At 30.4% G+C, this 24,406-nt stretch overlaps 1 protein-coding gene across 1 annotated transcript in view; it reads left to right on the forward strand.

Moving 5' to 3' along the window:
- The window catches only part of awd (nucleoside diphosphate kinase), a 52,130-nt gene extending 27,729 nt beyond the window's left edge, over positions 1 to 24,401 (forward strand). Inside the window, exon 4 of the mRNA XM_016072563.4 lies at positions 24,246 to 24,401. Within this exon, the coding sequence (XP_015928049.1) occupies positions 24,246 to 24,366 (121 nt within the window). The 3' untranslated portion in view covers positions 24,367 to 24,401. The remainder of the gene's footprint in view (positions 1 to 24,245) is intronic.
- The last annotated feature ends 5 nt before the right edge of the window (positions 24,402 to 24,406 follow it).

Here is a 24,406-nt window from a genome sequence, read left to right on the forward strand (position 1 = left end):
TTTGGAAAAACTATTTTGTGAAGAAAGATAATTTTGGGAATTGCAGAAATTTGGCAAAATTAAAATTTGATAGATGTTGGACTAGATACCACAAAGGTGATGACATCCTCATCTTCTTCAGAAAAAAAATTATGTATTTAGGTGCAAGGTCTTTTTACTTGGCATGCGCAAAAAATCTATTAAAAGTATTGCCTCTTAAAAATAGATTACTGTACCATCTTAAAGTGTTGCATCCTGTAATGAGAATGGAAGAAACTTCTATTAAGTCAATAAGATATCTAACAAAAGTAACCCCATCCATTATAAAGCCTGGAGAGGCATCTTTGTTACTAGATGAAGGAGGGACAAGGTTACATGGGGAACCAGAAAGTTTTTCTTCTGATTCAAATGAATATGCACAGATTGATGTGTTTTGGAAAAACTATTTTGTGAAGAAAGATAATTTTGGGAATTGCAGAAATTTGGCAAAATTAAAATTTGATAGATGTTGGACTAGATACCACAAAGGTGATGACACCCTCATCTTCTTCAGAAAAAAAAATTATGTATTTAGGTGCAAGGTCTTTTTACTTGGCATGCGCAAAAAATCTATTAAAAGTATTGCCTCTTAAAAATAGATTACTGTACCATCTTAAAGTGTTGCATCCTGTAATGAGAATGGAAGAAACTTCTATTAAGTCAATAAGATATCTAACAAAAGTAACCCCATCCATTATAAAGCCTGGAGAGGCATCTTTGTTACTAGATGAAGGAGGGACAAGGTTACATGGGGAACCAGAAAGTTTTTCTTCTGATTCAAATGAATATGCACAGATTGATGTGTTTTGGAAAAACTATTTTGTGAAGAAAGATAATTTTGGGAATTGCAGAAATTTGGCAAAATTAAAATTTGATAGATGTTGGACTAGATACCACAAAGGTGATGACATCCTCATCTTCTTCAGAAAAAAAAATTATGTATTTAGGTGCAAGGTCTTTTTACTTGGCATGCGCAAAAAATCTATTAAAAGTATTGCCTCTTAAAAATAGATTACTGTACCATCTTAAAGTGTTGCATCCTGTAATGAGAATGGAAGAAACTTCTATTAAGTCAATAAGATATCTAACAAAAGTAACCCCATCCATTATAAAGCCTGGAGAGGCATCTTTGTTACTAGATGAAGGAGGGACAAGGTTTCATGGGGAACCAGAAAGTTTTTCTTCTGATTCAAATGAATATGCACAGATTGATGTGTTTTGGAAAAACTATTTTGTGAAGAAAGATAATTTTGGGAATTGCAGAAATTTGGCAAAATTAAAATTTGATAGATGTTGGACTAGATACCACAAAGGTGATGACATCCTCATCTTCTTCAGAAAAAAAAATTATGTATTTAGGTGCAAGGTCTTTTTACTTGGCATGCGCAAAAAATCTATTAAAAGTATTGCCTCTTAAAAATAGATTACTGTACCATCTTAAAGTGTTGCATCCTGTAATGAGAATGGAAGAAACTTCTATTAACCCTCCTGGCGGCGAACCCGTAATAACTCGGGAATCATATCTACACGCAAAGCGGCAAGCCCGGAATAACTCGGGTTGCCTATCTGCCTCTCTAGCGGCGCGCCCGAGTTTTTCGCTGGTATTTTTTTTCCTTCCCCTACGACCGCCGACTGGGTACTAATTGAGAGGTGGGGATAGCTGTCATCATAAATCACTATAACAGAGGAGTTGTGAGTCTATTTTAGAGTTCATAGTACATTAGTAGTTAAAAGGTACTGATTAGAAAAGGTTTTGGTGAAGTGGAAAAATTAATTTAAAGTTTTATTTATTTATTTCAATTTTTTTTTCTTTTGCTAATACCAAATCAAACATTTCGTTGCTTTCATTGCTGTTTAATTTTTATTATTATTATTTTTTTTAAATTGAAGTTCTTCGTGGTAAAATTAGAAAAATGGGAGGGGGGAATAGATTATCGCAAATTACTTTCAAATTTTTTAATATTTGTTTATTTTGAATAAATTTTTGAATATCTCTATTAATAATGTTCTGCAGTTTCGTTATAAGTACTGTAAATTCGATATTTTGATAATATTCATTAACTGAATTTTATTTTGTGAACTTAATTGGAAGAGATTTTAACTTAGTTTAGATTTTGACTTATTTTATTTCTTTCCAACTGTCAGAAAGTACTCCTTACTTATTTTTCAAGCTCACTAATTTTGAAATGTTAAAATTTTACTTTACAAACATTATTTTAATCAGAGTCATTTTTTTTCTTTACATTATTTTAAAAATTTTCAAGCAAAGAAGGAAATGCAAAAAAAAAAATAATAATAATAAATAAATAAATAAAGAGCGAATAAATAAAATTCTGTTTTTTTTTTTCTTGATGTTTTAAGCATTTCCTTTTAATTATCGCGTCTGAAATTTATACAGAAATAAAATCTTGAAAAAACAGAATACGAAAGACAGTTATTGAATTTTTTTAAGAAATAACTTGCATATTCAAAACATTTTTTGCAAAATCAAAAATCTTATAACTACAAAGAAACCAACGAGATTAAATATCTTTTTAGGTTTAATTTTAATTAAAAGTTTTAAGTTTATATTAAAACCATATAATAATACTTTGAAGCAATTTTTCCCAGCTAAACTCTGATTACTTCCTGTGACAATTTTAATATCAAGTGATACTATCAAGCAATTTATTAATAATGAGAGTAAAATTCTTAAAACTAAGTAAGATACTTGTTTTATTGCGTCATAATAAAGGAATTTAACGAATTGCAAATTAGCATGGACTTCGGATAGTTATTCGGATTCTTATTATTTAACAAGAAATTGCTTAGTAGTTTTCTTATTCCTCATAAAGTTATCTATTATTTAATAAACTAATATTGATTAAAAATGTTTCCAAAACTAACTTCATTTTACTACAAAAAACAAGACTAGGTAAAAGAAAGAGTATAAAATAATTTTTATTTTTTAAAAGTTTCTTTTTTCAATCAAAATTTTTTAATAATACTATTTTTATGTATTTGTTTCAAATCTCTGATTTAATTATAATCAATACATATTAAGGACAATAATCAAAGGAAAAGGCAACGCAAAGTTAAGTTTTTTGTATTACACAGTTCTTTACTTTTACTTGACCAAAAAAAAAAGGCCAAACAATCTAATATTTATTTAGTAAGGTGTAAAAAATTTTTTTTCAAAAATTAATATTTGAGAAATTAAAGAAAATTATTTTTACTAGATAATTTAGCGAAATGAATATATGCTAAGATAACATTTCGAACGGTTCAAAAAATGTTTAATTTTTTTACTTATGAATTAACTGTCGTAGAAATTTAATAACAAAATATTTGTTTCAAAAATATCAAATATGATGGTCCTGCAATCTTGGTAGGTATTAAAATTCTAGAAAACATCGTTGAAGGTGTCACAATAAAATTATTTGCGAGATAAAGTAAGGATAACTTTTAAAATTACATATATATATATTATTATATTGCAACCATATATATATATATATATATATATATATATATATATATATATATATATATATATATATATATATTGCAACCATTCTGACAATGGTTGCAATTTTGAACACGAATTCTTCAAGATGAGCCTTGACAATAAATCTAAAAGTATATTATTCAAAAAGGTATATTAGCAGATTCAACTGATAAGATTTATTTCTTATTGCTTTTCTATTACATAGAAAGATGATCTTTAAAGGACATTTTATTTTCAAATTTTATTTTACTGTGAAGGTATTTTATTTTTATGCACTACTTTATAATTTTGGACAATAAATTAAATGTTTGGTTTTAATTTGTTTACTGTTAGTTAAGTTCTGTTCTATCCCTCCTTTTTCAAATTACATATATAAATACGTTTCTCATTGCAAGCTATTAGGCAATAATTTTTCTCCGGAAATGTTTTCTTGTAAGAGGACCGGCAGAGAAGAGAGAAATTTAAAGACTAGGTTTAAAAACAGAGTGTCAAGGATTCAGTGAGTGATTTATCCTTTTTTCCAGAAATGTACAAAGCTTGGAATTCCACACAATTAGCAACTACTGGGCTGCGATACAGGAAATGACCCCTTGCAGAGAAGGAAATATCACTCTTTCAAAACGCCAATCCTCCATTTCCCCATGCATTGAATACACCTATTGTAATCTTAGAAAGAATTCTTCTTCAAGAAATTTCTTGCAACATTTGCTTTCATTCTTTGAAAACTAACACTTAGTACACAGTGTTGACCCCAGGATATCTTCAGTTTCCTTCAGTTCGAATGTATTATTGCTTCAAAAGAAAGCGCAAAATGAAATATGCCACCCCTTTTTTTTTCTCTAATAAGTTGACTAATAAAATAACTAAAATGGTCATGTCATCTAGTAAAAGTAGATTTGATATAAAACTTTGAAGTAGTGTAAATAAAGCGAGTATATACTCTCTTTCAAGACTCCCAAAAGCTGAATATAGACCATTCTCAAAGTCTAAAATAGATTTTGTAACAATGAATTTTTTCACTCTATATTTAATTGGTAAAAAGATTGTCAACTGCAAATATTTTATGTTGCAAAAACTTTTAAATCAATTATCTCTTATTGGTGTTGGATTTTCATGAAGTCGTGATTTCTTAAATAATGTTTGTTTTTTCCTTCTTCTAGATCACTAATTCCTAACTAAATTCAGTATAATTTGTCCACAGCTTCTCAATCTGATTTCTATTCTTATTTCAGAATAATTATTTTACTAACTTATAAACTTTAAATTTTAATAGGGGTATCAGAATCAATGCAGTTCGTGTATATTCGTGTTTACTGAGTATATAATTATATTGAACTAATCAGTCATCATAAAATTGTTCTATTTAATGAAAACATTTTTTGATTTTAGAATTGAAGGATTTTAAAGCTGTTTTTATAAAGCTCTTACCAGAAATTTATGAATAGTAGTTTGAACAAAAGATTTTCTTTAATGCGTTATTTTATATCAAATTAATTACCACTTTAAAATCATTTCTAGTTTTAAAAATTTCTCAAGAGCTAATAAGAAATTTTTTGGTAATCTTAACTTTAGACTTTTAATACTAATTTGCATTTCGTTATTGCTGAATATATTTCAATTTATCAGATTTGAAAAATATTTTGTAAAACAAAATTCGTGCAAGGAGTTAGAAGTAAGACTACGATCATGCTCTTACGCCAGTGAGCTTCCAAAAAATGTGAATATGTAAAAAAAGGAAATTGAAGTTTTACACAAAAATATAGAGAATTTAAACATAAACATAGGAGTGCTCATTTAATTTTTTTTTAACATTATGAGTAGAAAATTGTTTTATTCTGAGAATACTTTCTTTTTAAAAAGTGATTTTTTTAAAAACTAAAATATATGATTTTCAATAGAAAAACCAACATTTAAATTAAATCACAAAATATGAAGTTTGATTGAAATATTCAGTTTCCCTGATTGAAATTCTAAACCTGGTCATATTATTAGACTGAAAATTAGGTTAAAATTCTGTTCAGTAGGGTTACATATTTTTAAACTTGGTGTGTGCAAAGGATCTATGACTATGCAAGAAATTGGAAAAAAAATTTTGACCGCAGTTTGGATCAATCTGTAATTTCTTTCTATGACGTTTGCTGATATGGATAGAGACTGGATATATAAATAATTATGAAGAAATCACAAAAAATGGAATCATTTCAAGGATATAAATTCATAAATGTAGACTATGATCTTTGTATATTTTTTTTAATTTACGTTTGTTTATTATAGGTCCGTTTTATTTATTACTAAAACAAATTTTTTTTTCTTCTTTTTTTGTTCAATTATTGATTCGTTATAAAATAAAAAAAATTTATGCAATTCAAAATTCCAATAAAAGTAATACTGAAAAAAAAATGTTGAAATCAATAGTAAATTTAAGTTTATATTCTTCCTTTATTCTTCTTTACACCAAAAAAGGTAGAGATTTTAAGTAAAAACAACCACAAGAGGAAATTCTATAAAAATTTTGCAATTAACCACCTAAGTTTTTCATTTTAAACTTGCTTTAAGCTATTCTCTTAATCGTTATCTTATAGTTTATACCTAATGTCTATGGCATGCATAATGTGATGAATACTATTGAATATTCATAGATATCATAGACAAAAAAAGATTTTGCCAAAATGTTTCAAATACAATCTGTTTGAAACATTGAACTATTTAAAATCAAGCCTACTTTAAATAATAGTTGCTCTCGAGGTATCCACCTTCAAATCAATCTAAAAACTGAAGAAAAAATCGGAGAACTGCAAAGAAATGTGAAAATGAATGCTCTTTGGATATCTTCTTATATTAAAGTTAAAAAATAAATTTTTTATTGAGTTATACAATGAATAATTTTTTAGAGTGATTAGGGGGTGTGCTCGTTTTTATTAACACCAACGTTTATTTGGGCCAGAATTCCTTCAAGTTAGAATTTTCACTTATATTTCCTGTACTTTACTTGTACATTTTTTTAAATTTATTTTTGAATGCCTGAAAATTCAAATAGAATTAAATCTGTTAAATTCTGAAAAATTCAGAAAAATAAAAAATTTTGATCAGAAACAAAATGAATAATAGCAAACCAAGCTAATAACCATGCAACACATAGTTTGCATCGATTAAAAAATATTACGGGCAATTTTTAAAATTTTCATACGTTAATAATAGCATTGAACCAAGAAATATAACGATTTAAAGGATACGCATTACTATTTTCAAACTAATTTAAATATTCCATCATGTTATTCAGGAATTTCTCTTTCCTTATTTCATTTTTCCTGAAATAAATTTCAATTTGAAATGTGATAAAGTTTAGCAAGGAAAATGTTTATATAACTTTATAAAATTCATCCAATTGGTCTCTAAACTTTCTAATTTATTCTTTACAAGAATTTGAAAGCTGGCTTCTCAAAAAAAAATAAAATGTTATTTGAGAACTTACTAATTTGAAGACTGCCAAATAAGAAAATGTTCCAAAATGCCAAAGTTCTGATTTTAGTATCGAATAAGAAAACTATTTCCCTTTATTAGCAATAAACTATTACCAATTTACAAAACCATGAAAATTCTGCGGAAATGAGATTAAAAAGAACACAATAAAGTTTGCATATTTTAATAAACCATTTATATTGCTTTCGAAATGAGATTGCAAAAATAATTATTAAAAATTTAAAAACTTATATCAAAACTTTACCAACAATATTTATTTAAAACATATTATTTCATATATTCAAACATATCAGTTTATAAGCATCAGTTCAAAAATATCAGCTTAGTTAAAACAAGTTGATTCATAACAATTTGATTTAAAACATATCATATCAGTTATTTTATGCTTTTTCCTCAGAAATAGCGAGAGAAAAGCAGCTTTTGCCATATAAGTGGAATATAATGGCATTTAATATATATATATATATATATATATATATATATATATATATACACTCCGAGCAGCGAAAAAATACTTTAAATGAGCAAATTTTTTTCCTTTTAGGTAGGTTTCTATGCGATAATAAAAAATCTTAAATAGTTGCCCGGGGGAAATTTAAATATTTTTTCTATACAATATATCTTGGTTCTCAAAATTTCTACTACTTTAAGCAAGCGGGTTATTCAAATATCAGTTATGCAATTAAGTGGGGCAACTGTATAAGGAAAATGTCAACTAAAATAAATATATAAATAAAAATAAACAATTCTGTTTAATTGATGGCGTATGCCTTATAAAACCAAAATTTTTGGAAAAATTATCGATAAAGATCAAGCAGCAGAGAAATAGGAAGAAAAAATTTAACTATATTTTCTCTCTAAGAAAAGCTACAAATGTGCTTCTTCAGTTGCTACTTCAAATACTACTTCAGTTTACTAATCCTTAATGGAAGAATAAAATTTTATAGGGCAAAAATTTACAAAGATTTATTCAGACTTCAATAGTTAAATATTTTATCAAAGGCTATCAAGCCATGTCATTTCTTTAAAAATAATGATAGTTGACTGGAACTTTTCAAAATGTAATGAGGCAAATAATAATGGTAATTACTCAGTTAGTGTAAAATTTCCAGTTTCTGCATGGAATTACTATTTATAAACTATAATGAAATTTATTTGATACATAAGGAGTTAAAAAGCATTAATTTTATAAAAATTAGAGAGCTAAACTAACACGAATCAAAATTACAAGTGACTACATTTTGAATATTGTTGTTAAAATTATATTTAAAATTATATACTTTCCAAATCAGAGAATATATAACTTGAAAAGAAGATAATGATCATGGTTTAGATTAAATAAAAGAAAAAGATTGCCACTCTGCAAAATTAAATATTATAGAAAATTAAAGGATCTTAAAAGTAGTTATAAACGATATGCATAGTGATGATAAGCACTAAATCAATGTAAATTTAATAATAAAAAAGAAAGAAACTTAAACTACAAATTATTTTCAACTTTATTTTTTTTTATTTCAAAATTCATATTATAATTTTTCATTAATTAATTTTTTATTTTTATCTTAAACTGGAATAAAATTTGTCTAACAATCTTCATCAATGAGAAAGGCGAGAACCATTCAGTCATGTCTTTTAAATATAAATTGTAAAAAGATTAAAACATTCTAAAAACAAACATTGAATTGCAGGAGGATTCAAAAAAGATAGTTGAAAAGTGAACTACAAAACGAAATTCATCCATCAAACTGTCATTTCCTTGGTTGACCCTCCCATCCTAAAGCTGACCACATAGAGCTTAAATAATTCCCTTAACAGCAAACGGAAGAAAAGGGGGGAGGCATTCCTTTTGTCTGACTCCTGCCCATTTCAGGGGGAACTCCTTTAAATATGTTTGCCCATTTAAGAGTAAAACTATTTCAAGTAAGCGCCACCAAGAGGGTTAAGTCAATAAGATATCTAACAAAAGTAACCCCATCCATTATAAAGCCTGGAGAGGCATCTTTGTTACTAGATGAAGGAGGGACAAGGTTACATGGGGAACCAGAAAGTTTTTCTTCTGATTCAAATGAATATGCACAGATTGATGTGTTTTGGAAAAACTATTTTGTGAAGAAAGATAATTTTGGGAATTGCAGAAATTTGGCAAAATTAAAATTTGATAGATGTTGGACTAGATACCACAAAGGTGATGACACCCTCATCTTCTTCAGAAAAAAAAATTATGTATTTAGGTGCAAGGTCTTTTTACTTGGCATGCGCAAAAAATCTATTAAAAGTATTGCCTCTTAAAAATAGATTACTGTACCATCTTAAAGTGTTACATCCTGTAATGAGAATGGAAGAAACTTCTATTAAGTCAATAAGATATCTAACAACAGTAACCCCATCCATTATAAAGCCTGGAGAGGCATCTTTGTTACTAGATGAAGGGACAAGGTTACATGGGGAACCAGAAAGTTATTCTTCTGATTCAAATGAATATGCACAGATTGATGTGTTTTGGAAAAACTATTTTGTGAAGAAAGATAATTTTGGGAATTGCAGAAATTTGGCAAAATTAAAATTTGATAGATGTTGGACTAGATACCACAAAGGTGATGACATCCTCATCTTCTTCAGAAAAAAAAATTATGTATTTAGGTGCAAGGTCTTTTTACTTGGCATGCGCAAAAAATCTATTAAAAGTATTGCCTCTTAAAAATAGATTACTGTACCATCTTAAAGTGTTGCATCCTGTAATGAGAATGGAAGAAACTTCTATTAAGTCAATAAGATATCTAACAAAAGTAACCCCATCCATTATAAAGCCTGGAGAGGCATCTTTGTTACTAGATGAAGGAGGGACAAGGTTTCATGGGGAACCAGAAAGTTTTTCTTCTGATTCAAATGAATATGCACAGATTGATGTGTTTTGGAAAAACTATTTTGTGAAGAAAGATAATTTTGGGAATTGCAGAAATTTGGCAAAATTAAAATTTGATAGATGTTGGACTAGATACCACAAAGGTGATGACATCCTCATCTTCTTCAGAAAAAAAAATTATGTATTTAGGTGCAAGGTCTTTTTACTTGGCATGCGCAAAAAATCTATTAAAAGTATTGCCTCTTAAAAATAGATTACTGTACCATCTTAAAGTGTTGCATCCTGTAATGAGAATGGAAGAAACTTCTATTAAGTCAATAAGATATCTAACAAAAGTAACCCCATCCATTATAAAGCCTGGAGAGGCATCTTTGTTACTAGATGAAGGAGGGACAAGGTTACATGGGGAACCAGAAAGTTTTTCTTCTGATTCAAATGAATATGCACAGATTGATGTGTTTTGGAAAAACTATTTTGTGAAGAAAGATAATTTTGGGAATTGCAGAAATTTGGCAAAATTAAAATTTGATAGATGTTGGACTAGATACCACAAAGGTGATGACACCCTCATCTTCTTCAGAAAAAAAAATTATGTATTTAGGTGCAAGGTCTTTTTACTTGACATGCGCAAAAAATCTATTAAAAGTATTGCCTCTTAAAAATAGATTACTGTACCATCTTAAAGTGTTACATCCTGTAATGAGAATGGAAGAAACTTCTATTAAGTCAATAAAATATCTAACAACAGTAACCCCATCCATTATAAAGCCTGGAGAGGCATCTTTGTTACTAGATGAAGGGACAAGGTTACATGGGGAACCAGAAAGTTATTCTTCTGATTCAAATGAATATGCACAGATTGATGTGTTTTGGAAAAACTATTTTGTGAAGAAAGATAATTTTGGGAATTGCAGAAATTTGGCAAAATTAAAATTTGATAGATGTTGGACTAGATACCACAAAGGTGATGACATCCTCATCTTCTTCAGAAAAAAAAATTATGTATTTAGGTGCAAGGTCTTTTTACTTGGCATGCGCAAAAAATCTATTAAAAGTATTGCCTCTTAAAAATAGATTACTGTACCATCTTAAAGTGTTGCATCCTGTAATGAGAATGGAAGAAACTTCTATTAAGTCAATAAGATATCTAACAAAAGTAACCCCATCCATTATAAAGCCTGGAGAGGCATCTTTGTTACTAGATGAAGGGACAAGGTTACATGGACAACCAGAAAGTTATTCTTCTGATTCAAATGAATATGCACAGATTGATGTGTTTTGGAAAAACTATTTTGTGAAGAAAGATAATTTTGGGAATTGCAGAAATTTGGCAAAATTAAAATTTGATAGATGTTGGACTAGATACCACAAAGGTGATGACATCCTCATCTTCTTCAGAAAAAAAAATTATGTATTTAGGTGCAAGGTCTTTTTACTTGGCATGCGCAAAAAATCTATTAAAAGTATTGCCTCTTAAAAATAGATTACTGTACCATCTTAAAGTGTTGCATCCTGTAATGAGAATGGAAGAAACTTCTATTAAGTCAATAAGATATCTAACAAAAGTAACCCCATCCATTATAAAGCCTGGAGAGGCATCTTTGTTACTAGATGAAGGAGGGACAAGGTTTCATGGGGAACCAGAAAGTTTTTCTTCTGATTCAAATGAATATGCACAGATTGATGTGTTTTGGAAAAACTATTTTGTGAAGAAAGATAATTTTGGGAATTGCAGAAATTTGGCAAAATTAAAATTTGATAGATGTTGGACTAGATACCACAAAGGTGATGACATCCTCATCTTCTTCAGAAAAAAAAATTATGTATTTAGGTGCAAGGTCTTTTTACTTGGCATGCGCAAAAAATCTATTAAAAGTATTGCCTCTTAAAAATAGATTACTGTACCATCTTAAAGTGTTGCATCCTGTAATGAGAATGGAAGAAACTTCTATTAAGTCAATAAGATATCTAACAAAAGTAACCCCATCCATTATAAAGCCTGGAGAGGCATCTTTGTTACTAGATGAAGGAGGGACAAGGTTACATGGGGAACCAGAAAGTTTTTCTTCTGATTCAAATGAATATGCACAGATTGATGTGTTTTGGAAAAACTATTTTGTGAAGAAAGATAATTTTGGGAATTGCAGAAATTTGGCAAAATTAAAATTTGATAGATGTTGGACTAGATACCACAAAGGTGATGACACCCTCATCTTCTTCAGAAAAAAAAATTATGTATTTAGGTGCAAGGTCTTTTTACTTGACATGCGCAAAAAATCTATTAAAAGTATTGCCTCTTAAAAATAGATTACTGTACCATCTTAAAGTGTTACATCCTGTAATGAGAATGGAAGAAACTTCTATTAAGTCAATAAGATATCTAACAACAGTAACCCCATCCATTATAAAGCCTGGAGAGGCATCTTTGTTACTAGATGAAGGGACAAGGTTACATGGGGAACCAGAAAGTTATTCTTCTGATTCAAATGAATATGCACAGATTGATGTGTTTTGGAAAAACTATTTTGTGAAGAAAGATAATTTTGGGAATTGCAGAAATTTGGCAAAATTAAAATTTGATAGATGTTGGACTAGATACCACAAAGGTGATGACATCCTCATCTTCTTCAGAAAAAAAAATTATGTATTTAGGTGCAAGGTCTTTTTACTTGGCATGCGCAAAAAATCTATTAAAAGTATTGCCTCTTAAAAATAGATTACTGTACCATCTTAAAGTGTTGCATCCTGTAATGAGAATGGAAGAAACTTCTATTAAGTCAATAAGATATCTAACAAAAGTAACCCCATCCATTATAAAGCCTGGAGAGGCATCTTTGTTACTAGATGAAGGGACAAGGTTACATGGACAACCAGAAAGTTATTCTTCTGATTCAAATGAATATGCACAGATTGATGTGTTTTGGAAAAACTATTTTGTGAAGAAAGATAATTTTGGGAATTGCAGAAATTTGGCAAAATTAAAATTTGATAGATGTTGGACTAGATACCACAAAGGTGATGACATCCTCATCTTCTTCAGAAAAAAAAATTATGTATTTAGGTGCAAGGTCTTTTTACTTGGCATGCGCAAAAAATCTATTAAAAGTATTGCCTCTTAAAAATAGATTACTGTACCATCTTAAAGTGTTGCATCCTGTAATGAGAATGGAAGAAACTTCTATTAAGTCAATAAGATATCTAACAAAAGTAACCCCATCCATTATAAAGCCTGGAGAGGCATCTTTGTTACTAGATGAAGGAGGGACAAGGTTACATGGGGAACCAGAAAGTTTTTCTTCTGATTCAAATGAATATGCACAGATTGATGTGTTTTGGAAAAACTATTTTGTGAAGAAAGATAATTTTGGGAATTGCAGAAATTTGGCAAAATTAAAATTTGATAGATGTTGGACTAGATACCACAAAGGTGATGACACCCTCATCTTCTTCAGAAAAAAAAATTATGTATTTAGGTGCAAGGTCTTTTTACTTGGCATGCGCAAAAAATCTATTAAAAGTATTGCCTCTTAAAAATAGATTACTGTACCATCTTAAAGTGTTACATCCTGTAATGAGAATGGAAGAAACTTCTATTAAGTCAATAAGATATCTAACAACAGTAACCCCATCCATTATAAAGCCTGGAGAGGCATCTTTGTTACTAGATGAAGGGACAAGGTTACATGGGGAACCAGAAAGTTATTCTTCTGATTCAAATGAATATGCACAGATTGATGTGTTTTGGAAAAACTATTTTGTGAAGAAAGATAATTTTGGGAATTGCAGAAATTTGGCAAAATTAAAATTTGATAGATGTTGGACTAGATACCACAAAGGTGATGACATCCTCATCTTCAGAAAAAAAAATTATGTATTTAGGTGCAAGGTCTTTTTACTTGGCATGCGCAAAAAATCTATTAAAAGTATTGCCTCTTAAAAATAGATTACTGTACCATCTTAAAGTGTTGCATCCTGTAATGAGAATGGAAGAAACTTCTATTAAGTCAATAAGATATCTAACAAAAGTAACCCCATCCATTATAAAGCCTGGAGAGGCATCTTTGTTACTAGATGAAGGAGGGACAAGGTTACATGGGGAACCAGAAAGTTTTTCTTCTGATTCAAATGAATATGCACAGATTGATGTGTTTTGGAAAAACTATTTTGTGAAGAAAGATAATTTTGGGAATTGCAGAAATTTGGCAAAATTAAAATTTGATAGATGTTGGACTAGATACCACAAAGGTGATGACACCCTCATCTTCTTCAGAAAAAAAAATTATGTATTTAGGTGCAAGGTCTTTTTACTTGGCATGCGCAAAAAATCTATTAAAAGTATTGCCTCTTAAAAATAGATTACTGTACCATCTTAAAGTGTTGCATCCTGTAATGAGAATGGAAGAAACTTCTATTAAGTCAATAAGATATCTAACAAAAGTAACCCCATCCATTATAAAGCCTGGAGAGGCATCTTTGTTACTAGATGAAGGAGGGACAAGGTTACATGGGGAACCAGAAAGTTTTTCTTCTGATTCAAATGAATATGCACAGATTGATGTGTTTTGGAAAAACTATTTTGTGAAGAAAGATAATTTTGGGAATTGCAGAAATTTGGCAAAATTAAAATTTGATAGATGTTGGACTAGATACCACAAAGGTGATGACATCCTCATCTTCTTCAGAAAAAAAATTATGTATTTAGGTGCAAGGTCTTTTTACTTGGCATGCGCAAAAAATCTATTAAAAGTATTGCCTCTTAAAAATAGATTACTGTACCATCTTAAAGTGTTGCATCCTGTAATGAGAATGGAAGAAACTTCTATTAAGTCAATAAGATATCTAACAAAAGTAACCCCATCCATTATAAAGCCTGGAGAGGCATCTTTGTTACTAGATGAAGGGACAAGGTTACATGGGGAACCAGAAAGTTATTCTTCTGATTCAAATGAATATGCACAGATTGATGTGTTTTGGAAAAACTATTTTGTGAAGAAAGATAATTTTGGGAATTGCAGAAATTTGGCAAAATTAAAATTTGATAGATGTTGGACTAGATACCACAAAGGTGATGACATCCTCATCTTCTTCAGAAAAAAAAATTATGTATTTAGGTGCAAGGTCTTTTTACTTGGCATGCGCAAAAAATCTATTAAAAGTATTGCCTCTTAAAAATAGATTACTGTACCATCTTAAAGTGTTGCATCCTGTAATGAGAATGGAAGAAACTTCTATTAAGTCAATAAGATATCTAACAAAAGTAACCCCATCCATTATAAAGCCTGGAGAGGCATCTTTGTTACTAGATGAAGGAGGGACAAGGTTACATGGGGAACCAGAAAGTTTTTCTTCTGATTCAAATGAATATGCACAGATTGATGTGTTTTGGAAAAACTATTTTGTGAAGAAAGATAATTTTGGGAATTGCAGAAATTTGGCAAAATTAAAATTTGATAGATGTTGGACTAGATACCACAAAGGTGATGACACCCTCATCTTCTTCAGAAAAAAAAATTATGTATTTAGGTGCAAGGTCTTTTTACTTGGCATGCGCAAAAAATCTATTAAAAGTATTGCCTCTTAAAAATAGATTACTGTACCATCTTAAAGTGTTGCATCCTGTAATGAGAATGGAAGAAACTTCTATTAAGTCAATAAGATATCTAACAAAAGTAACCCCATCCATTATAAAGCCTGGAGAGGCATCTTTGTTACTAGATGAAGGAGGGACAAGGTTACATGGGGAACCAGAAAGTTTTTCTTCTGATTCAAATGAATATGCACAGATTGATGTGTTTTGGAAAAACTATTTTGTGAAGAAAGATAATTTTGGGAATTGCAGAAATTTGGCAAAATTAAAATTTGATAGATGTTGGACTAGATACCACAAAGGTGATGACATCCTCATCTTCTTCAGAAAAAAAAATTATGTATTTAGGTGCAAGGTCTTTTTACTTGGCATGCGCAAAAAATCTATTAAAAGTATTGCCTCTTAAAAATAGATTACTGTACCATCTTAAAGTGTTGCATCCTGTAATGAGAATGGAAGAAACTTCTATTAAGTCAATAAGATATCTAACAAAAGTAACCCCATCCATTATAAAGCCTGGAGAGGCATCTTTGTTACTAGATGAAGGAGGGACAAGGTTTCATGGGGAACCAGAAAGTTTTTCTTCTGATTCAAATGAATATGCACAGATTGATGTGTTTTGGAAAAACTATTTTGTGAAGAAAGATAATTTTGGGAATTGCAGAAATTTGGCAAAATTAAAATTTGATAGATGTTGGACTAGATACCACAAAGGTGATGACATCCTCATCTTCTTCAGAAAAAAAAATTATGTATTTAGGTGCAAGGTCTTTTTACTTGGCATGCGCAAAAAATCTATTAAAAGTATTGCCTCTTAAAAATAGATTACTGTACCATCTTAAAGTGTTGCATCCTGTAATGAGAATGGAAGAAACTTCTATTAAGTCAATAAGATATCTAACAAAAGTAACCCCATCCATTATAAAGCCTGGAGAGGCATCTTTGTTACTAGATGAAGGAGGGACAAGGTTACATGGGGAACCAGAAAGTTTTTCTTCTGATTCAAATGAATATGCACAGATTGATGTGTTTTGGAAAAACTATTTTGTGAAGAAAGATAATTTTGGGAATTGCAGAAATTTGGCAAAATTAAAATTTGATAGATGTTGGACTAGATACCACAAAGGTGATGACATCCTCATCTTCTTCAGAAAAAAAAATTATGTATTTAGGTGCAAGGTCTTTTTACTTGGCATGCGCAAAAAATCTATTAAAAGTATTGCCTCTTAAAAATAGATTACTGTACCATCTTAAAGTGTTGCATCCTGTAATGAGAATGGAAGAAACTTCTATTAAGTCAATAAGATATCTAACAAAAGTAACCCCATCCATTATAAAGCCTGGAGAGGCATCTTTGTTACTAGATGAAGGAGGGACAAGGTTACATGGGGAACCAGAAAGTTTTTCTTCTGATTCAAATGAATATGCACAGATTGATGTGTTTTGGAAAAACTATTTTGTGAAGAAAGATAATTTTGGGAATTGCAGAAATTTGGCAAAATTAAAATTTGATAGATGTTGGACTAGATACCACAAAGGTGATGACACCCTCATCTTCTTCAGAAAAAAAAATTATGTATTTAGGTGCAAGGTCTTTTTACTTGGCATGCGCAAAAAATCTATTAAAAGTATTGCCTCTTAAAAATAGATTACTGTACCATCTTAAAGTGTTGCATCCTGTAATGAGAATGGAAGAAACTTCTATTAAGTCAATAAGATATCTAACAAAAGTAACCCCATCCATTATAAAGCCTGGAGAGGCATCTTTGTTACTAGATGAAGGAGGGACAAGGTTACATGGGGAACCAGAAAGTTTTTCTTCTGATTCAAATGAATATGCACAGATTGATGTGTTTTGGAAAAACTATTTTGTGAAGAAAGATAATTTTGGGAATTGCAGAAATTTGGCAAAATTAAAATTTGATAGATGTTGGACTAGATACCACAAAGGTGATGACACCCTCATCTTCTTCAGAAAAAAAAATTATGTATTTAGGTGCAAGGTCTTTTTACTTGGCATGCGCAAAAAATCTATTAAAAGTATTGCCTCTTAAAAATAGATTACTGTACCATCTTAAAGTGTTACATCCTGTAATGAGAATGGAAGAAACTTCTATTAAGTCAATAAGATATCTAACAACAGTAACCCCATCCATTATAAAGCCTGGAGAGGCATCTTTGTTACTAGATGAAGGAGGGACAAGGTTTCATGGGGAACCAGAAAGTTTTTCTTCTGATTCAAATGAATATGCACAGATTGATGTGTTTTGGAAAAACTATTTTGTGAAGAAAGATAATTTTGGGAATTGCAGAAATTTGGCAAAATTAAAATTTGATAGATGTTGGACTAGATACCACAAAGGTGATGACATCCTCATCTTCTTCAGAAAAAAAAATTATGTATTTAGGTGCAAGGTCTTTTTACTTGGCATGCGCAAAAAATCTATTAAAAGTATTGCCTCTTAAAAATAGATTACTGTACCATCTTAAAGTGTTGCATCCTGTAATGAGAATGGAAGAAACTTCTATTAAGTCAATAAGATATCTAACAAAAGTAACCCCATCCATTATAAAGCCTGGAGAGGCATCTTTGTTACTAGATGAAGGAGGGACAAGGTTACATGGGGAACCAGAAAGTTTTTCTTCTGATTCAAATGAATATGCACAGATTGATGTGTTTTGGAAAAACTATTTTGTGAAGAAAGATAATTTTGGGAATTGCAGAAATTTGGCAAAATTAAAATTTGATAGATGTTGGACTAGATACCACAAAGGTGATGACATCCTCATCTTCTTCAGAAAAAAAAATTATGTATTTAGGTGCAAGGTCTTTTTACTTGGCATGCGCAAAAAATCTATTAAAAGTATTGCCTCTTAAAAATAGATTACTGTACCATCTTAAAGTGTTGCATCCTGTAATGAGAATGGAAGAAACTTCTATTAAGTCAATAAGATATCTAACAAAAGTAACCCCATCCATTATAAAGCCTGGAGAGGCATCTTTGTTACTAGATGAAGGAGGGACAAGGTTACATGGGGAACCAGAAAGTTTTTCTTCTGATTCAAATGAATATGCACAGATTGATGTGTTTTGGAAAAACTATTTTGTGAAGAAAGATAATTTTGGGAATTGCAGAAATTTGGCAAAATTAAAATTTGATAGATGTTGGACTAGATACCACAAAGGTGATGACACCCTCATCTTCTTCAGAAAAAAAAATTATGTATTTAGGTGCAAGGTCTTTTTACTTGGCATGCGCAAAAAATCTATTAAAAGTATTGCCTCTTAAAAATAGATTACTGTACCATCTTAAAGTGTTGCATCCTGTAATGAGAATGGAAGAAACTTCTATTAAGTCAATAAGATATCTAACAAAAGTAACCCCATCCATTATAAAGCCTGGAGAGGCATCTTTGTTACTAGATGAAGGAGGGACAAGGTTACATGGGGAACCAGAAAGTTTTTCTTCTGATTCAAATGAATATGCACAGATTGATGTGTTTTGGAAAAACTATTTTGTGAAGAAAGATAATTTTGGGAATTGCAGAAATTTGGCAAAATTAAAATTTGATAGATGTTGGACTAGATACCACAAAGGTGATGACACCCTCATCTTCTTCAGAAAAAAAAATTATGTATTTAGGTGCAAGGTCTTTTTACTTGGCATGCGCAAAAAATCTATTAAAAGTATTGCCTCTTAAAAATAGATTACTGTACCATCTTAAAGTGTTACATCCTGTAATGAGAATGGAAGAAACTTCTATTAAGTCAATAAGATATCTAACAACAGTAACCCCATCCATTATAAAGCCTGGAGAGGCATCTTTGTTACTAGATGAAGGGACAAGGTTACATGGGGAACCAGAAAGTTATTCTTCTGATTCAAATGAATATGCACAGATTGATGTGTTTTGGAAAAACTATTTTGTGAAGAAAGATAATTTTGGGAATTGCAGAAATTTGGCAAAATTAAAATTTGATAGATGTTGGACTAGATACCACAAAGGTGATGACATCCTCATCTTCTTCAGAAAAAAAAATTATGTATTTAGGTGCAAGGTCTTTTTACTTGGCATGCGCAAAAAATCTATTAAAAGTATTGCCTCTTAAAAATAGATTACTGTACCATCTTAAAGTGTTGCATCCTGTAATGAGAATGGAAGAAACTTCTATTAAGTCAATAAGATATCTAACAAAAGTAACCCCATCCATTATAAAGCCTGGAGAGGCATCTTTGTTACTAGATGAAGGGACAAGGTTACATGGACAACCAGAAAGTTATTCTTCTGATTCAAATGAATATGCACAGATTGATGTGTTTTGGAAAAACTATTTTGTGAAGAAAGATAATTTTGGGAATTGCAGAAATTTGGCAAAATTAAAATTTGATAGATGTTGGACTAGATACCACAAAGGTGATGACATCCTCATCTTCTTCAGAAAAAAAAATTATGTATTTAGGTGCAAGGTCTTTTTACTTGGCATGCGCAAAAAATCTATTAAAAGTATTGCCTCTTAAAAATAGATTACTGTACCATCTTAAAGTGTTGCATCCTGTAATGAGAATGGAAGAAACTTCTATTAAGTCAATAAGATATCTAACAACAGTAACCCCATCCATTATAAAGCCTGGAGAGGCATCTTTGTTACTAGATGAAGGGACAAGGTTACATGGGGAACCAGAAAGTTATTCTTCTGATTCAAATGAATATGCACAGATTGATGTGTTTTGGAAAAACTATTTTGTGAAGAAAGATAATTTTGGGAATTGCAGAAATTTGGCAAAATTAAAATTTGATAGATGTTGGACTAGATACCACAAAGGTGATGACATCCTCATCTTCTTCAGAAAAAAAAATTATGTATTTAGGTGCAAGGTCTTTTTACTTGGCATGCGCAAAAAATCTATTAAAAGTATTGCCTCTTAAAAATAGATTACTGTACCATCTTAAAGTGTTGCATCCTGTAATGAGAATGGAAGAAACTTCTATTAAGTCAATAAGATATCTAACAAAAGTAACCCCATCCATTATAAAGCCTGGAGAGGCATCTTTGTTACTAGATGAAGGAGGGACAAGGTTACATGGGGAACCAGAAAGTTTTTCTTCTGATTCAAATGAATATGCACAGATTGATGTGTTTTGGAAAAACTATTTTGTGAAGAAAGATAATTTTGGGAATTGCAGAAATTTGGCAAAATTAAAATTTGATAGATGTTGGACTAGATACCACAAAGGTGATGACATCCTCATCTTCTTCAGAAAAAAAAATTATGTATTTAGGTGCAAGGTCTTTTTACTTGGCATGCGCAAAAAATCTATTAAAAGTATTGCCTCTTAAAAATAGATTACTGTACCATCTTAAAGTGTTGCATCCTGTAATGAGAATGGAAGAAACTTCTATTAAGTCAATAAGATATCTAACAAAAGTAACCCCATCCATTATAAAGCCTGGAGAGGCATCTTTGTTACTAGATGAAGGAGGGACAAGGTTACATGGGGAACCAGAAAGTTTTTCTTCTGATTCAAATGAATATGCACAGATTGATGTGTTTTGGAAAAACTATTTTGTGAAGAAAGATAATTTTGGGAATTGCAGAAATTTGGCAAAATTAAAATTTGATAGATGTTGGACTAGATACCACAAAGGTGATGACACCCTCATCTTCTTCAGAAAAAAAAATTATGTATTTAGGTGCAAGGTCTTTTTACTTGGCATGCGCAAAAAATCTATTAAAAGTATTGCCTCTTAAAAATAGATTACTGTACCATCTTAAAGTGTTGCATCCTGTAATGAGAATGGAAGAAACTTCTATTAAGTCAATAAGATATCTAACAAAAGTAACCCCATCCATTATAAAGCCTGGAGAGGCATCTTTGTTACTAGATGAAGGAGGGACAAGGTTACATGGGGAACCAGAAAGTTTTTCTTCTGATTCAAATGAATATGCACAGATTGATGTGTTTTGGAAAAACTATTTTGTGAAGAAAGATAATTTTGGGAATTGCAGAAATTTGGCAAAATTAAAATTTGATAGATGTTGGACTAGATACCACAAAGGTGATGACACCCTCATCTTCTTCAGAAAAAAAAATTATGTATTTAGGTGCAAGGTCTTTTTACTTGGCATGCGCAAAAAATCTATTAAAAGTATTGCCTCTTAAAAATAGATTACTGTACCATCTTAAAGTGTTACATCCTGTAATGAGAATGGAAGAAACTTCTATTAAGTCAATAAGATATCTAACAACAGTAACCCCATCCATTATAAAGCCTGGAGAGGCATCTTTGTTACTAGATGAAGGGACAAGGTTACATGGGGAACCAGAAAGTTATTCTTCTGATTCAAATGAATATGCACAGATTGATGTGTTTTGGAAAAACTATTTTGTGAAGAAAGATAATTTTGGGAATTGCAGAAATTTGGCAAAATTAAAATTTGATAGATGTTGGACTAGATACCACAAAGGTGATGACATCCTCATCTTCTTCAGAAAAAAAAATTATGTATTTAGGTGCAAGGTCTTTTTACTTGGCATGCGCAAAAAATCTATTAAAAGTATTGCCTCTTAAAAATAGATTACTGTACCATCTTAAAGTGTTGCATCCTGTAATGAGAATGGAAGAAACTTCTATTAAGTCAATAAGATATCTAACAAAAGTAACCCCATCCATTATAAAGCCTGGAGAGGCATCTTTGTTACTAGATGAAGGGACAAGGTTACATGGACAACCAGAAAGTTATTCTTCTGATTCAAATGAATATGCACAGATTGATGTGTTTTGGAAAAACTATTTTGTGAAGAAAGATAATTTTGGGAATTATCAAATATCCTCTTATAACATAGCTCTTTTGTGCGTACCACATGGGAATGCCAATATTGAAAGAGGTTTAAGGGTGAACAAAAAGCTACTTGACAATAAGGCAAGTTTAAATTTGCATAGTGTGAATGGTTTGAGAGAAGTTGTGTCATATATCAACAAAATAGGGATTTAAATAACTTTAAAGTTGACAAAGATATGATTAAAGTGGTAGCATTTAAAAATTAATCTGCTCGATTAGAGGTTGAGAAAAAAGAAAGAAAAAAGCGAAAAACACTGAGACTGAGGAAAGCAGATTGAAAGCTGCTGAAATTGATTTGTAAAAAAAATTGAAGGCTTCTCAGGATCTCTTAGCCGCAGCTGAAAAAAATATTAAAGATAGTTAAAATAATAAAGACATATCAATTATAGAAAGCGGACAGATCCTCTTATCTGAGGCTAAGTCGAGGATAGCAGAATATTAGACAGCATTGGAAGGTACCAAAAAGAAACTTAATTTTTTAATGCAGGGACCTTCAAAAAAGTGTAAAAAATTAGATAGGTTATTAATGAACGAAATTTAAAATTCTTGTTTTAATTCTATTTATTAACTATGCTCCAAATCTTTGTTTTGCTGCTCCAAAATTGCTTTTTTGTTGCTCCAAAGATGCTCCAAAACCATCTTTTGCCACTTGAAGCCCTGAACTACAGATAATGATTTATTTATTATAAGACTTGGTAATGAATATTTATTGAGTTTAGAAAGGTATTAGTGCTAGAGAGATTTGTCACGGATAGCTCAAATTCTGCCACAGGGGATTTTAAAAACTCATATTTATGTCACAAAGTTAAGTCGGTTATAAGCTACAACCGTTCTTTTCTCTTTTCCATAAATTTTCGTTGCTAAATGAATAAGTTAATTTATTAAATATGCAACAATTTTTTTGTGTGCATATCATCTGTGATGCATTCTTAAATGAATTTCATACCGTGGGAGAAACACTGGTAAATTCTCCCTCACCTCTCATTAATTTTGGAAGTTTAGAAAAGAGTGACTTCATGCAAACAAATTAAGGCAAAATGATGCAGTGGTATAGTAATCCTGCAATAATTTTGCATTTTGTGAGTGTTTTGTTAGTACAAAGTTCGCCTAAACTCACTTCTCTAAATTTAAAATCAACCAATGGAGATGAAGCAGTATTGTATTTGACATGAAAACTTTCTCCTGCAATAATAATGCCCTTTAAGTCACTTGTTGAAATTACTTCTCATATTGGTTAAAATGAAAATTCGAATGATTGAAAAACCAATGTAGTAAAGGTGGAGTAGAAGTCAGGATTAAAAATTTAAATCTCTGTTGGATAATTAATTGGCTATTTAAGCAAATACAGTAGAACCTCGATTGATCATTTCTCAAGGGACCATTCGTTGTGAGCGGTAGATAAGGAAAAATGACGAATGCTCGAATACAGAAAAATCTTTATTTTAAAGATTTGCAGTCCTTTTATAAATTGTTTTTGGTTGTGCTTTCCTTTCGCTGTCTACATCGGTGTCATTTCTTATCTTGTGCAACCATTTCTTAAACTACATCTTACAACTTTTCCATGAACTGAAACTGCCAAACCTGATGTTTAAGGCATTTTTACGGTACTGTAACGAAATCTTATGTAATTATTCTTTATTTTTTTTCCCTTTATCAGTAACATAGGAGAATACTTCTTTTATTCAGTAGAATTTGAGTGATAGATGCGGGGAATCAGTTGATTATAAAACTATCTAAGCTGTTATTAACATTATGAGTATAGCTTTTGTGACGCGATGGTTAAAGCAAGATGACACGTGGTGGAAAATGATAGATCGTTGTTCCACTGTATCTAGAAGATATGACTTCTTATTAATTTTACATCAGAAAGTATTCGCATAAAATTCATATTTCTTATACATAAAGTGAAATGAATATCTATAATAAATCTAAGTCAAAATGTAAAGCATTCCTTTATTTTTTTAGAAACATCATCCATGGTAGTGATTCTGTACCTAGTGCTCAAAAAGAAATTTCACTTTGGTTCAAAGATGAAGAGTTAGTTTCTTACAAGAGTGCCTTGGAAAGCTGGATTTATGAAAATTAATGTTGATCTAATAAATTTTTTTTACTTGAAAACAAGGCTT

The sequence above is a fragment of the Parasteatoda tepidariorum genome, chromosome 3 (assembly GCF_982258835.1).
Source record: "Parasteatoda tepidariorum strain Cologne lab strain chromosome 3, Ptep-v5.0, whole genome shotgun sequence".
Taxonomy (NCBI): Eukaryota; Metazoa; Arthropoda; class Arachnida; order Araneae; family Theridiidae; genus Parasteatoda; species Parasteatoda tepidariorum.